At 63.4% G+C, this 15219-nt stretch overlaps 2 protein-coding genes across 2 annotated transcripts; one reads left to right on the top strand and one right to left on the bottom strand.

Annotated features, from left to right (window-relative positions):
• Positions 1-1433: 1433 nt before the first annotated feature.
• RAP1GAP (RAP1 GTPase activating protein) lies at positions 1434-6543 on the top strand (the record flags this gene model as incomplete). The annotated part of the gene is made up of 19 exons (XM_079545521.1): positions 1434-1472; positions 1571-1609; positions 1690-1875; positions 2334-2428; positions 2503-2581; positions 2662-2715; positions 2839-2922; positions 2994-3094; positions 3182-3311; positions 3563-3790; positions 3862-3948; positions 4019-4153; positions 4857-4925; positions 5016-5122; positions 5187-5261; positions 6046-6157; positions 6241-6328; positions 6395-6450; positions 6535-6543. 19 exons carry the CDS (start codon positions 1434-1436, stop codon positions 6541-6543), a joined length of 1773 nt encoding a protein of 590 aa, XP_079401647.1.
• Positions 6544-8499: 1956 nt separating this feature from the next.
• ALPL (alkaline phosphatase, biomineralization associated) lies at positions 8500-14373 on the bottom strand (the record flags this gene model as incomplete). The annotated part of the gene is made up of 11 exons (XM_079545590.1): positions 14203-14373; positions 14003-14122; positions 13745-13860; positions 12707-12881; positions 12457-12632; positions 10648-10791; positions 10496-10565; positions 9445-9579; positions 9037-9228; positions 8842-8961; positions 8500-8759 (listed from the first exon to the last, which is right to left on the bottom strand). Exons 1-11 carry the CDS (start codon positions 14258-14260, stop codon positions 8500-8502), a joined length of 1566 nt encoding a protein of 521 aa, XP_079401716.1. The 5' UTR covers positions 14261-14373.
• Between the last annotated feature and the right edge of the window lie 846 nt (positions 14374-15219).

Raw genomic sequence — 15219 nt, 5'->3', positions numbered from 1 at the left:
GATGGGAGGGTGGACAAATTGGAGGACGGATGAATGGACAGATGGACTCTGGGCATTTGGGATGGGAGTAAGGATGGATGGGCGGGCAGACAGACAGGGATTCTGGACACCAGGGGTGGGAGGATGGAAGGGCAGGCGGACAGAGGGACAGACAGGCAAATGGACTCACTGTCCCTGGGGACGGGGGAGCAGATGTGGGAGCGCTGTGGATACCGAGGGTGGGAAAACGGGGGCAGCCTGGCTGCTCAGGGGTGGGAGCGCGGTGGCTCTGAGCACGGACGGATGGAGGGGACGCCGAGTGCCCGGGCGGAGGGCACGGCGCCGCCGGGTCCCGCTTCCCGCTGCCCATCCCCGTTCCCCCCGCGGGTCCGCTGCCGGTTACGGAGGCGTTTGCTCCTCTCCTGGGGTCGGGATGGCGGTGCCCGGTGCCAGTGCCGGTTCCGGTGCCATTCCCGGTGCCGGCCGCCCCCGTGCGGGCCGCCCCGCCCCGCTGCACGTGACGCGGCGCGGCGGCTGCGAGCGGTGGGGCCCCGCGCCGCTGCTCTCCGGTACCGGTACCGACCCGGCCCCGAGCCGCTCAGCTCCGCTCCCGCCGCCCCCGGTAAGCGCCGCGCAGCCCCCCTCCCGGGGCTGCCACTACCGCCGGTGTCCCCGGGGCCGCGCAGCAGCGTGGGGGGCCGGGCCGGGCCCGTGACCTTCAGCCGCTGCCGGTACCGGGAGGAGATGGGGGGTCTGGGGGTGGGGGTGGGGGGCGTCAGCCCCTGAGTGTCGCCAAACCTCCCCAGTATGTACCCTACAAATTGCCTCCCCCCTTTCGCCCCCAAACCTGCTCCCCGTCCCTTCCCCCCACCCGCATCTCGGCCCCATATTCCATCCCCCCTCAACCGTATCTCTGCAATCTGCCCTCCTTGTTACCCCCAATCCCCGCCCTGGCTGTACATTTGGGTGTCTCCCCCTCCCCCCCCACGTACAGAAGGGCCCCACGGATGCTAAGGAGGAGGTGCCCCCCGCGGGCTTTGCACGGGGCTGGGGGGGGTCGCGCTTTTTGCGCGGGCCGTCGGGTCGGGCTGCGCTGCGCGTGGGGTCCCCGCCGCTGTCCGTGGTGCTGCCCCGCACCGCTCCCGCCCGCCCGCAGAGGGCGCCCCGTGGGGGTCGGGGGGGGGGTTGGACGGTCGCACTCTTGGGGAGGGGGCGGTGATGGTTTTTCCCCGCAGCCGGACACCCCCAGGGGACAGCTTCCCGCACCCCGTTTCCCCTCAGACAGCGCCACGATGGACCCCCCTGGCCCCCCCTCGGCCAGCTAGCTGCGTCCCGCAATCACTGCCACCCCCCGGTGAGTTGTTCCCTCCCATGGGTGACCTCCCGGCACCGGGATGGATCACACAGCCCCCGGTGCCCCCCGTACCCCATGGCCGTGTCCCATAGGCAGCAGCATGGCCCAGCAGCACCGCACCGTGCCCCCCCCACTCAAGGTATGTGCCAACAAGGGAGTTTGGGGGGGGGGGGGGGGGGGGAAATCATACAGCACTGAAGAGTTCCAGAAGGGCTTCACCCCCCCACTGCCTTGCAGACAGAAGAGGACTACATCCCATACCCCAGTGTGCACGAGGTAGCGTGGCCGTGCTTCCCAGGTTTGGTGAGGTTGGGTGGGTGGGCATCAGGGAGCACCCAGCTCAGCTGTGGGTGCAGGTGCTGGGCCGGGAAGGGCCGTTCCCCCTCATCCTGCTACCACAATTCGGGGGCTACTGGATCGAGGGCACCAACCACCAACTGAGCGGGGCCCCCGAGCCCCCCCTGAACCCAGCACCCGGCACCCGTGTGCGGCTGGAGGGCAACCACACGGCCAAGATCTACCGCAAGCACTTCCTGGGCAAGGTGGGCACCGGGGAGCACATCCCTGTCGGTGTGCATGGGCACAGGGGTCCTGTAAGTGTGGGTGCATGTGGGGATGGATGCTGATGGACGTGGGGGATCGATGGCATAGGTGCTCATGGATGGGGTTCTTCATGCAGATGGGTGCGAATGGTGATGGAGACCCCAGAAGTGTGGGTGTTCAGCAGGGGTGGGTGGTCATGGGCAAGGGGACCGGTGAGGATGGGTGCCCATGGGCGTGGTGACCCTACGTGTGTCTGTGGGATGAGTGGCCTGCGAGGATGGATGTCCTCAGGAATGGGTACCCCACAGGCACGTGCTCATAGGTCTATACTGGAGATCATGGGATGGTGAGACGGGTGGCCCCGTTGCGTGTGTGCCCATGGGTGTGAGTGGCCACTGGTGGGTCTGTGGGTGCCTCGTGTGTGAGCACCCATGGGTGCCCCCCTGGCTGCTGGCAGGAACACTTCAACTACTACTCCCTGGACCCTGCACTGGGCCACCTTGTCTTCTCCCTCAAATATGATGAGCAGGAGCACCTCCACCTGCTGCTGCGGTGAGCAGGGCAGGGGGCACCCATGGGTGCTGAGTTTGTGTGGACATGGCACCCTGACTCCTCTCACCTTGCAGCACCCGATCCCGCACCCTGCACGATGTGGTGCCCATCTCCTGCCTGGCCGAGTTCCCCAACGTGGTGCAGATGGCCAAGGTTGGTGCCCTTCTGCCCACCAGCAGCACCTATGGGTGCTCCTCAGCACCCACTCCTCAGCACCCTGCCTCCCCCTGCAGCTGGTGTGCGAGGACATCAACGTGGACCGCTTCTATCCCGTGCTCTACCCCAAGGTGAGCACAGTGCATAACCCCAACTCCCATCCCTAACCCTAACCCTAACTCTACTCCTACCCCAACCCCAATCCTAAACCCATCCCCACCCCATCCCTAACCCACCACCCCACGTCCCCCCAGGCCTCCCGCCTCATCCTCGCCTTCGATGAGCACGTGCTCAGCAACCACTTCAAATTTGGTGTCATCTACCAAAAGCTGGGGCAGGTACCGGGGTGTGGGGCCAGGGTGGGAATCTGGGGGGAGGGTCCGGGGGGCACCCACTGCTGTCCCCACAGACCTCAGAAGAAGAGCTCTTCGGCACCACGGAAGAGAGCCCAGCGTTCACCGAATTCCTCGACATCCTGGGGCAGCGGGTGCAGCTCCGTGACTTCAAGGGGTGCGTGCAGGGTGCAGGATAGGAGCACCCCAAAGGGTTACTCCCTTTCCTCCCCCCAAAAAATCCTCTCCCCTTAATGCCATGCAGCTTTCGGGGAGGGCTGGACGTGACACACGGGCAGACGGGCAGCGAGTCAGTGTATTGCCACTTCCGGGACAAGGAAATCATGTTCCATGTCTCCACCAAGCTGCCCTACACTGAGGGCGATGCGCAGCAGGTGGGGACAACAGGAGTATGGGGTCATTGATGAGGTACAGGGGTTGTGAGGGCTGGGGGGCCATTTTGGGGTGTTTGGGGATGTTCAGTGGGGCACAGGGGTTCCTGAGGTAGTGCTGGGTGCTGGAGGGGACGTAGGAGCTGCTGGTGCCTCCTAAGTATTTATGGAGTGTTCATGACCTCGTTGAGCAACTCCAGGGCCAGGGGGATGGCAGGAACCGACCTCATCCCCGTGTCCCTGCATCCCCACAGCTGCAGCGAAAACGCCACATCGGCAACGACATCGTGGCCGTCGTCTTCCAGGACGAGAACACCCCCTTTGTGCCCGACATGATCGCCTCCAACTTCCTGCACGCCTTCGTGGTGGTGCAGCTGGAACCCGGCGGCCCCCAGGGGCCCCTCTACAAAGTGTCGGTCACCGCCCGCGATGACGTCCCCTTCTTTGGGCCGCCGCTGCCCGACCCTGCTGTCTTCAGGAAGGTGAGCACTCTCGGGTGCCGCCCGCAGAGGAGCCCCATTGGCGCCCGCCCAGCACCGCTGCCGCCCTGCAGGGCCCCGAGTTCCAGGAGTTCCTGCTCACCAAGCTCATCAACGCCGAGTACGCCTGCTACAAGGCCGAGAAGTTCGCCAAGCTGGAGGTGCGTGCTGCAAGGGTGGCAGTGGCGGGTGCCGTGTGTGGCCTTGCGCAGAACGCTGGGTGCCGTGCAGGAGAGGACGCGGGCGGCGCTGCTGGAGACGCTGCACGAGGAGCTGCAGGGCCGCAGCCAGGCCATGCTGGGGATGGGCCCCGACGAGGAGCGCCCCGACAACGGCTCGGCCCCGGGCTTCTTCGAGTCCTTCAAGGTGGGGCCGGGAGCTGCTGGGGGGCGGGGCCTGGTGGAGGAGGCGGAGTTATGCGCAAGAGCCCCGCCCCTCTGGGGCCACGCCCCTCTGGGCCGCGCCATCCGCTGCACCTCAATGCATGAGCACAAAGCCACGCCCCCTTGGCACACAAGGCCACGCCCCTCAAGCTCACAGCCCTTTGCTCCACGTGCCATGCCACGCCCCTTCTCTTAGCCCCGCCCACCCACCTCCCGTTGCCTGCCCTTCGATAAGCCCCGCCCCTATATCAACCCTGCCCTCCCATAGGCCCCGACCTCCGACAAGCCCCGCCCCTCGCGCAGCTTTGATCTCCCACAGGCCCCGCCCTTGATAAGCCCCGCCCCGCAACAACGCCCCGCCCGACTCGCTGCATGCCCCGCCCACCTCCCTCCTGGCTCCGCCCCTTGTCAAGGCCCCGCCCCTCCACGCTGTCGGCCCCGCCCATGACCGTACCACCTCACCGCCGCTCCCTTCTTTAAGCCCCGCCCTCCTGCTCGCCCTGCCCTCCCATAGGCTCTCCGTTCCGGCGTGCCCCGCCCCCCCTAGCCCCGCCCCGACCTTGGCACGGCCCCTCCCACCGCCCGCCTGGCCCCACCCCTCCGCCCGAAGCCCCGTTCCTCCATTGGTCCCTCTCCCAAGCCCCGCCCCCTGGCCCCGCCCCCGCCCCTGACTCGTGCCGCCGCAGTCGCTGTTGGTGCCCGGGAGCCGCCGGGGCCGCCGCGGCAGCGCCATCGGTCTGGGCTCGGTGGAAGAGGTGCGTGGCGGGGTGCGGGGCGGGGTGAGGTGAGGTGCGGGCAACCCCCAGCCGGCCGCCCCCCGCTGAGCGCTTACCGCCCTCCCGCAGGCGCTGCTGGTCCCCGGGAAGAGCCCGTCCCGGCGGCGGCCCGGCCCGCTCGGTTCGCGCCGTTCCAGCGCCATCGGCATCGAGAGCATCCAGGAGGCGCCGGGCAGGTGGGGACGGGGGCGGGGGAACGCGGGTCGGGTCGGCCCCCCATCACCGCCCAACGCCCCGCAGGGACGGCCCCGCCCCGGGCAACGACGGCAACTCCTCCGCGCACAGCTCACCCGAGAGCCGGCGGAACCCCGACAGGTCCGGCATCGGGACACGGAAACACGGACATGGGGACATGGGGACACACAGACATGGGAATACGAGGACATGTGGACATGAGGACACACGGACGTGGGGACGTGGAAACGTGGGGACGGGAGACACGGGAACACAGGGAGATGAGGACATCGGGACACGGGGACAAGAGGACATGGGGATAGAGGGGCACAACGACACCAGGACGTGGGGACATGGGATCAATGGGATATGGGGACACACAGATAGGGGGATAGAGGAACATAGGGACACTGGTATGGAGGGGCACCAGGATGCAATGAGACCGGGTGCCACGTGGATGGTGGCAGTGGGATGGGGCAGCAGTACGGGTGCAGTGTCACGCTGTCACCCAGTGGCACAGGAGCTGGGCAGTATGAGGACAGGGTGGTGCAGTAACACAGGGATGGGTCGGCACGGGTACAAGGCAGCATGGGGACAGGGTGGCACTGGGACAGGCTGGCACCTGGTGATACAGGAATTGGGTGTTGTGGGACACAGCAGCACAGGGACGTGACTGCTGGTGAGTGCGGTGGGGTGGAGGCAGCGCAGCACTCAGGTGGCACAGGGCTGGGTGGCACGGGGACAAGTCGGTAGGGGTGGGATGGGGCAGCATGGGAACAGAGTGACACCGGGGTGGAGTGGTGCTGGCACAGGGTCCCGTTGGCAGCCAAATGGCACAGGGATGAGGCAGTGTGGGGATGGGGTGACACGGGGGGGGGCACGTACAGGGTCTGGGGTGGCACGGGGCCAGCTCTGTCCCTCACAGGGCGGAGAGGCCGGAGCCTCTGCAGGACTTCTCCCGCTCGTCCTCCAGTGCCAGCAGCTTCGGCAGTGTGGCCGAGGAGCCGGACGAGCAGCCTGTGGGCGAGCAGGGCAGGGTATGGGCTCAGGGGGCTGAGGTTGGGGGGGGGAGGTGGGTGCTGGGGATGCAGTACCCCGTCACCCCACCCTGTGCTCGCAGGACAGCCACTCATCCTCGCGGACCCCCCGGCAGCGTGACCCCTCTGCTGATCCCCCCTGGCCAGAGAATCCCCCCGGCACCCCCCCAGGTACCTGTCCCTGCAGCATTGGGGTGCTGGGCTCACCCATGGGTGCTCATGCTCCCCCCTAAACAGGCAGTGCTTGCCACCCCGAGATCAAAATCCAGCTGGAGCAGCCTCCCTCAACCCCGGTGAGGCTGAGAGTCCATCCCCACGACCCCCCCGTGCCCCCTAATCCGGGCACAGCCCTACAGCCCTTATTGTTCCCCACACAGGGCTCGTAGCCGACCCCCAAACCCCGGGGGGGCACCGCTGAAGGAGGGTCCCCACTGTGCCCCCCCCACAGTGCCCCCCACCGCTCACATCCAGGAGCCGAAGCCATCGTCCCCACTGCGGGATTGGGACCCACCTATAGGGTCCCCCCCCCTATTCCAGACAATCTCCTTCACCCCAATGCCCCCTTCTGGGGGGAGGGGGAATGGGTACAGGGAGACACACAGTGCAATGCCCCCCCCCCAGATGCAGAGTGGGGCCAGACCCAGTGTGCCCCCTCCAAAAAACAAAAAAAAAAAAAGGAGAAAATCCCACAGTATGGGGGCTCAGAACTCAGCAGGGGCCACATTGCTGCCCCCCACCCCCACTTCCCCTTCCTCCCCACTATTTTCTTTAGGGTTAACAGCTCCAGATTGGAGGGGGAGAGTTTGGGGCTGTGGGGTTTTTTTCAGCCCCCCTCCCGGGTCGTGGTTGTGTTACCCATATCAGTGTACAAATAAAAGTCTATTTATCGCTACAGCCGATGCTGGGGGGATGGGGGTTGGGGTTCCCCACTCTCTGGGGGCTGCAGTGGGGCTCAGGGCTGCAGGAGGGCGGAGATTTTGGGGCTGGATGCCCACGTTTGTTTTTTTTTTCCCCTCCCTTTCCCCTCTCTGAGCCTTTTTGTTACAAATCCCCCATTCCCTCTGCAGGGTTATTTTGGGATTTTTGGTCTGTCGCCCCCCCCCAAGCCCCCCCGACCCCAAGCTCCTATTTGCCCTGCAGCGGTCGCACCGCTCGGCGGTTCCCTCCGACCCCAAACCACACACAGACCCCAAATTTAGCACAGCACCGCCCGTTCTGGGAAAGCCCAGCGCTCAGGAGGGGGGGGGGGGGGGGGTGAATGGTTTGGGGTGGGGACACCGCAGCCCCACTGCTGTGCCAACCGCCGTGTGACAGCACTGCGAAGTTTGGGGTGTAGTAAAAACAAAGCAAAGGTTTATTTATAGGGGATGAGGGGGGATCCGGGGAGGGGGGAATAAATAATGGGGCTGGCATGGGGCGCTCACGGTGCTTTCAGGGTGCATCTGTGTGGTACTGTGAGCAGCTGCAGCGCAGCGCTGGGTGATGTTGCACACGCCTGGTGACATTTGCACGTCCGTGCGAGGCACCACTTGCTCACCCAGGTTTGCAGGGCTGAGCTGGCACACACATGGCTGTTTGCACATGGGAGGCTCCATTTGCACGTGCACAGCAGTGGCTCACCCAGGGCAGCGCCGTGCCGAGCCCCACACGCACACCCATGGGGCTGCACCCCCCCTCCAGGACCCACCACATGCGTGCGTCCCCAATTGCACTGCTGCTCACCCTTTGCACCCCTAGGGCACCGCTGCTCCCACTGCATGCATGCAGCCCCACGTGCACACCACCATCTGCACGCTCACGGCACCCTTTGCATGCTTGGAGCCCCTCTCTGGCTGCACCCCAGCCCCATATCACCCCATCTCCTCTCCCTTTGTCCCCCCCCCGGCCCGCGGTTGCCCATTCCCAGCCCCTAAGGAGGTGGTGAACGGCCGACCCCGCCCCCGCTCCCCTCTCCGTGCAGTGCTGAGCCCCAGAACCGTTCCGGAGCTCAAGGAGCAAAAGCCCTACGGATGCCCACACATGCAATGAGTTGGACACCGGCGTTGGGTCTCAACCAAACCTCCCCCCTCGTCCGCCCCCCTCCCCCGTCTACATTTCAGGAGGGTTTTGGCCGCAGCCCCGAGCCCAAATCCCACAGCGGGCCCAGGACTCTAATGACAGGGGAGGAAGGGTGTATTTACAGGGGCACAGCCCAGCTCGCCGCGGCGGCACCGAAACCGCCGGCGCTGCTTTGCTTTGCTGCGCCCCGGTCTTTCTTTTCGCTCTTCCCCCCCTAAAAAGAAAACCACTCCTCTCCATCACCCTCCCCCCCCTCACTTCCCCCTCCCCAAAGCCGTTTCGCTTTAGCAGAGGAGGAGGAGGAGGAGGAGGAGGAGGACGGGCAGGAGCGAGGCGGTGGCGGCGGGGCGGGCGGCGGAGCTGCAGTGCGCGCGGTTGGTGCCGATGCAGGCGGCGTAGGCCATGGCGTGAGGGATGTAGTTCTGTTCGTGCACGCCGTGCAGGAGATGCGCCATGGGGCCGCGGGCGAACACCGCCACGTCCTCACCGCCGTGCGTCTCCTGCCGCAGCGGGACGGCCGCCTGCGCCTGGTAGTTGGCGTGAGCTGGAAGGGGAGGGGGATAAAAAGCATCGGAACCCGGCCCTTGGCACGCGGCCGCCGTGGGTCTCAGCCCCGTCGCACGCACCGAAATCCACGGCGGAGACGTTCTCGCGTTCGCCCCCCACGATCTTATAGCCGGGGCCGTTGCCGTACAGGATGGAGGTGAAGGGTTTGCGGTCCACGTCGCTCTGCATCGGGGCCAGCCCTGGCGGCACGCGCGTGTCGGTGACATCCGCACCCTGCGATGGGGGGGGAGGGGGGGGACGGACGGGGCGCTCACCGAAAATGGGGTTCCCTCGCGGGGTGTAACCGCCGAAGGTGAAGACGTGCGAGTGGTCGGCGGTGACGACGCTGAGCGTGTCGTGCTGGGAGGTGAGGCGCCCCGCCAGCCCCACGGCGCGGTCCAGCTCCACCGCCTCGTGCAGCGCCTGCTTGGCCTTCCCCTCGTGGTGCCCGTGGTCGATGCGGCCGCCTGCAGCCGCCCCACAGCGCTGAGTCTCAGGGCGCTGCCCCGCCGCAGCCCTGCAGCCCCGACGCCTCCTTTCCCCCCATCGCTCTCTTTACCCCCCGCTCTGCACCCCGCTTTTGCGGTGCACCTCCCGTCTCTTTCCTCCTTCCCACCTTCCTTTTACACCCCATCGCTTCCTCATCCCTCTCCGCACCCCTCATGTCCCCCCCAGCCCCCCACCTTCCACCAGCAGGAAGAAGCCCCGCGGGTTTTTCTGCAGCATCCTTATGGCCACGGCCACCATCTCGCTGAGCGACGGGTCGGTCTCGTTGTTCCTGTCCAGCTCGTACACCATATCCCCCGGCTCAAAGAGACCTGGGGACAGCGATGCTGGAGGCGGGGCAGCCCCACGGCGCCCAGCACCGCTTTTGTGCTGGCTCAGGCACTTCGGCCCGCACCGTTTCCCATTCCTGGGCTGATTAGATAGGGATGGGGATGCTCCCGGCCCTTCCTTCCTCCCACCAGGTCAGATCCGGGGAATGGCAGTGGGTGGGGTGAGGGGTAGGGGCAGAGGTGAGGGTTGAGGTTGGGTTTGGGTTAGGGATAGAGGTAAGGGTAGAATTTGAGTTTGGGTTAGGGTTAGGGCCAGAGGTAGGGATTGGGGTTGGTGTTGGGTAGGTTTTGGGTTGGGGGTAAGGTTACTGCTAGGGGTACAGTTAGTGTTAGGGGGTAGGATTTGAGTTAGGATTAGGAGTTAGGTTGAGGAGTAGGGTTTGGGTTAGAGTTAGGGGTAGGGTTTGAGTTTGGATTAATGTTAGGGCTAGGGTTATGGTTATGGTTAAGGGTGGGGGTTGGGATAGGGGTGGGTGTTACGGTTATGGGTGAGGAGTAGGCACAGGTAGGGTTATGGTTAGGGATGGGATTAGGGATAAGGGTAGATGTTGGGGTAGAGGTTGGGTTATGGTTAGGGTAAGGGGTAGAGATTGGGGTTGGGGTTGAGTTTGGGTTAGGAGTAGGGTTTGAGTTTGGATTTTTTGAGTTTGAGGTTTAGGGTTAGGGTTATGGTTAGGGTAAGGAGAAGGAGTAGAGGTTAGGGTTAGGGGGGGTTATGGTTATGGTTAAGGTGAGGGATAGATGTAGGGTGAGTTGGAGCAAAAAAGATTGTGCCCCCAGCGGGGTGAAGATTGCACCCCTATAAGGGTGGAAATCGCGTCCCTCAGAAATCCCAATCTGAGGGGTCGCCGTGCCCTAGGGGTGTCAACGCGTCCACAGGGCGCCGGGGGCCACTCACCCAGGAGGAAGTCAACACGGCTGAGGTTCAGCGCCAGCAGCTCCCTCCGGTGCCACACGTACTTGGCGACCTGTCGGGGCCATGCAGGGTCACCTCCCCATGGGGACAGCCCCCCACCCCCAACACGGGGCCGCCCGTGCCCCGTCCCACACCTTCCCCGCAGGCTTAGCGTCGTGCCACGCTTGCACCAGGTCCTTGCCGTCCAGGCGGGTGCCGCGGTGCCGCTCCTCCTGCGGGTGCTCCACATCGCTGGTGTTCTTGGGGAACATGTACTTGCGCCCACCCCCCAGGATCACCTGCAGGGAAAATCCCGGGCGTAGAAATGCGTTTTATTATTATGGTTATTGTTTTCTCCTCTAAGATGAGCGGAGAGAGGCAACCCCCAAAGATGCTCCAAGGGATGTGGTGCCCAGGAAAGCCCTGCCGCAACCACCCCGAGGAATTTCTGGCTAGAAATAACTCTCTCCCTGTTAATCGCTCCCTGTTAATTACCCCAAGGACAGAAATAGCCATTTCCAGCAGTGACGCTGGGCAGGGATGCTCCCGTAGGGTCCCCATGTGACCCCGCTGGAGCAGACCCCATCCCGCAGCCTCTGTTTGCTTTGGAGCACCCGATGTTTGCCCGACGGTATTTATAACCGGGCTGAGATTTATTTCTTTTTTCATTTCCCACTCCCCCCCCCTCCCCATTCAGAAGGTGAATTATAAAGCAGCAAAACAACACCACCAAAATTATTAAGGGAAGAAGAGGGAGAAAGGGAAAAACAAAAAATCTCTTCCCCGCTATATAATTATTTCCAGCCTGGGACAGAGTTAAAATTATATTAAAGGAAAAAAAGAAAAAAACACAGAGAAGAAGAGGCTATTAACCAGCTAAATAACAGGCTGGGATGTTTTGCTTTGGGGCTATTTTGAAGTACAGAAGCATATTTATTTACAGGGCTGAATTTCTGCAAATCCACAACGAGGGGCAGAACTGAGGGGACAATGCGGCTTTTTGGGCATGGAAGCGTGAGAAAGGGGTTTGTGCCTCACTCTGAGCGGGGCAGCTGCTGCGGCACTGCTGCCCTGCACCCATGAGTGGTCTCAGCACTTCTCCTGGAGCCCCAGCCCCGCACCCATGGCTGCTCCCAGTGCAGTACTACTCGATCCCAGCTCTTCACCCATCAGTAGTCCCAGCCATCGTCTCCTGAAGCCCCAGCCCTAAACCCATCAGTGACCCCATCCCAACACCTACTGAGAATCTCAGTCCTACATCTTCTTGGGATCCCAACTCTGCACCCAACAGTGACTCCAACCCCAACATCTATTGAGGATCCCAGTCCTACCAGTCCTACACCAACAAGTCCTACACCATCTTTGTGTCCCAGCTCTGAACTCTTTGGTGGTCTCAGCCCTACACATGCCAGCTCCCAGCTCTTCCCCCATGAATAGTCCCAGCCATCACTTTCTGCAGCCCCAGTCCTAAACTCAAAAGTGATCCCAGCCCCAGCACCTATTGATCTCAGCCCCCCCATCTTCTTGGGGTCCCAACTCTGAACTCTCTCTGGTCTCAGCCCTACAGATGCCAGGTCCCAGCTCTTCCCCTGAGAGCAGTCCCAACCCAACATCTGCTGGAGGTCCTGACTCTTCACCCATGACTAATCCTGGCCATCATTTTCTGGAGCCCCAGTCCTACACCCATCAATGACCCCAGTCCCAATACCTATTGAGCATCTCAGCCCTACATCTTCTTGGGGTCCCAACTCTGCTCCCTTTGGTGGTCCCAACCCAACATCTGCTCCCTTCTGTGCACCCTCGATGTGTGTGTGCTGCACCCCATCACCATGTTTTGCTTTTAGCTTTTATTTAGCCCGTTTTCATCCTGACTCTGCACCCTTTGGTGCTACCAGCCCAGTATCAGCCCATCCAAAGGTGATCCCAGCCCCTCCTGGTCCCGCCGTCCCCACTGCCATCCCCACCTCTATGTCAGGGATGTTCTCCACCAGCTGCCGGGCGATGTCTTTGCAGCCCCCCTCCAGTGCATCCAGGGGCATCTCTCCATCTGAGTACCAGTCACGGTTGGCTGAGTGCGCGTAGGCAGCACTGGGCGTCGCGTGGGTCACCCGCGTGGTGGTGACAATGCCCACAGCTTTGCCTGCACCACGAATTCACAGGACGATGGTGGGAACATCCCAAAAACCCAGCGTCCCCCAAAACCTGGCTCCTCACCTTCATCCTTAGCCCAACGGAGGATGGAGGTCACCTCCTGGCCCTTGGTGGTGTTGCAGCGGTCACGGGTGACACTGGCGCTGACGCCCACCGTCCCCTCGTTGGCTTTGACGCCACAGAGGTAGGCGGTGGCTGTGCCCGCGCTGTCGGGCACCTGCGCGTTGGTGTTGTAGGTCTGGGGGAACAAAAAGATCTTTACTGTCATCCTGACCATCCTCATCATTGTCACCGTCCCCAAACTGGGGCTCCCCTCCCGCACTGCTTGGCACTCAGCACCTTCTGAGGACGCAACTCTGCACCCTTTGGAGGTCCCAGCCCTGTACACATCAGGTCCCAGCTCTTCCCCCATGAGAGCTCCCAGCCCAACATCCCCTGGAGGCATCACCCAACATCTCCTGCAGCCCCAGCTGCGCAGCTATTGGTGGTCCCAACACAGACAAAGGATCTCAGCCCTTCATCTTCTCAAGGTCCCAACTCTGCACCCATCTGTGGTCCCAGTGCAGTAACTACTAGATTCCATTGGTGGCCCCAGCCATCATCTCCTGGAGCCCCAGCCCTAAATCCATCAGTGGTCCCAACCCAGCACAAATGGGGGATCCCAGCCCTACGTCTTCTTGGGGTTCCAACTCTTCACCCTTTGGTGGCCCCAGCCCAACATCCATCTTTTGTGTACTCTTGATGAGTGCGTGCTGCACACCCTCACCACGTTTTGCTGCTTTTAGTCCTTTTTCAAGCCATTTTTAGGCAAACAGAGCAAAGCCCGCCCTCTGCACCCCCACAAGCATCCCCTGCAGGGACCGGCTGCAATAAGGGGCGGGGGCTTGCAACTTCACAACAAAAGGAGCCTTTTCTCCAGCCAAACAGCCCCAGGAGGAGAGGAGGGGTCCCGCTCTCTCCTCCCCCCCCCTTCCCGTGGGTGAGCCCTGGCACAGCACTGGGTACAGGACACCAGCCAGCGCTGCTCGCCGCCCATGACCTAATTTCAGCTCCGCTCGATGCCTCCCGCCAGCGACCTTGCAGCGCCCGCCCCAGGCTCACCTTGGCCAGGGCGACATATGGGAACTTGTCCATCTCCAGCAGGCTCTCCTCGCCCTTGCGGTGCTGCAGCTGGCCCTTGAGGATGCGTGCGGCCGTCACGGTGGAGACACCCATACCTGCAGGTGGGCACCCATCAGTGCTACGCCAGGACAGGACGGCATGGGGTGCAGCACCCCATGCACTGCAGCACCCCACGCACTGCAGCACCCGGTGCGGGGCAAAGCCACTTGATACGCCCTGGGCAGGATCTCCCCTCACCGTCGCCCAGAAAGAGGATGAGGTTCTTGGCCACGTTCTGGTTGAGGTGCTGCAGCCTCAGTGCATCCTGCAGCGTCTCCTGTGCCTGCTGCCTCCAGTACTCGGGGTCCTTCTCCCTCTCTGTAGGGTGCAGGGTGCTTGGTGAGCTGCGCGGTCCCGAAGGGCAACCATCTGGTGTGCAGCCCTAACGAGCCACCTACCAGGAACCAGCGATGCTGAGCAGAGTTGGGCCAGGAGGGCGAGGAGGAAAGCCTTCATTGTGCCCCTTCAGTGCTCCTCTTGGGGAATGGTCAGGAGAAAGCTGCGGGGCAGCACCCGCTGTGCCTCAGTTTCCCCAGCCAGACCTTTGCCCCTGAGCTCGGCCAAGCGAGGACAGAAGGGGACGTCCCCTCCCCGTGTGGTCACACCATGACCCCTGTTGGCTGTGGGGCAGCGCTGTGCTGCCTCCAACTGCGCTGGGGAACGGCGGCACGGCCCCACTGCCCGCATCCCATTGCCTGCTGGGGTCCCCATTGCACGGCTGTGCCCCACATTGTGTCCCCATCCCCATCACACTGTGTCTGTGTCCCATTGCATGCGTGTGTTTGTAGCACCTTCAGGTGCCGCATGTCCTGGTCCCTGCCGCACATCTGGGTCCCCCATTGCATGTGTGCGTCCCCATGTCCCTGAGGCATGCCTGTATCCCCACCATGACTTTGTTCCCACCGTGTCTGCGTCCCCTTTTGATTGTTTGTGTCCCTAGACATGGCCCCGTGGCATGCCTGTGTCCCTCCATTGTGTCTGTGTCCTCATTGTGTCTGTGTCCCCATCTCATGCCCATGTCCCTATCCCACGGCCATGTCTCCTCTGCATCCCTACTGCACACCTCTATCCCCACCGCACATCTCTGTCCCCATTGCACACCCGTGTCCCCACTGCACATCCACCTCCCTGCTGCCTGCCCGTGATCCCATCCCACATCTGCACCCGAGTCCCCATCACCGGTCCGGCGTCCCCCCGTGTCTCCGCCATATCCCCTTGTTCCCACCGCACATCGATATCCCCTGGCACAGCCGTGTCCCCACGCGCCCCCCCCACCCTTAGGAGTCCCTGTGCGGGGTCCCTTACCCACACAGGGCGGCCCCGCACAAAGTTGGGCGCAGTCGCGGGTCCCTCCGGGCGCGGAGCGGAGGAGGCGGGGGGGGGCAGCGGCCTTAAATCCCCCCGGCCCGGCTCCG

Source organism: Tetrao urogallus (assembly GCF_951394365.1).
Source record: "Tetrao urogallus genome assembly, chromosome: 21".
In the NCBI taxonomy this organism is placed as follows: Eukaryota; Metazoa; Chordata; class Aves; order Galliformes; family Phasianidae; genus Tetrao; species Tetrao urogallus.
Note: the sequence above shows the minus strand (reverse complement) of the source record. Positions and strands in the feature narration are given on the sequence as shown.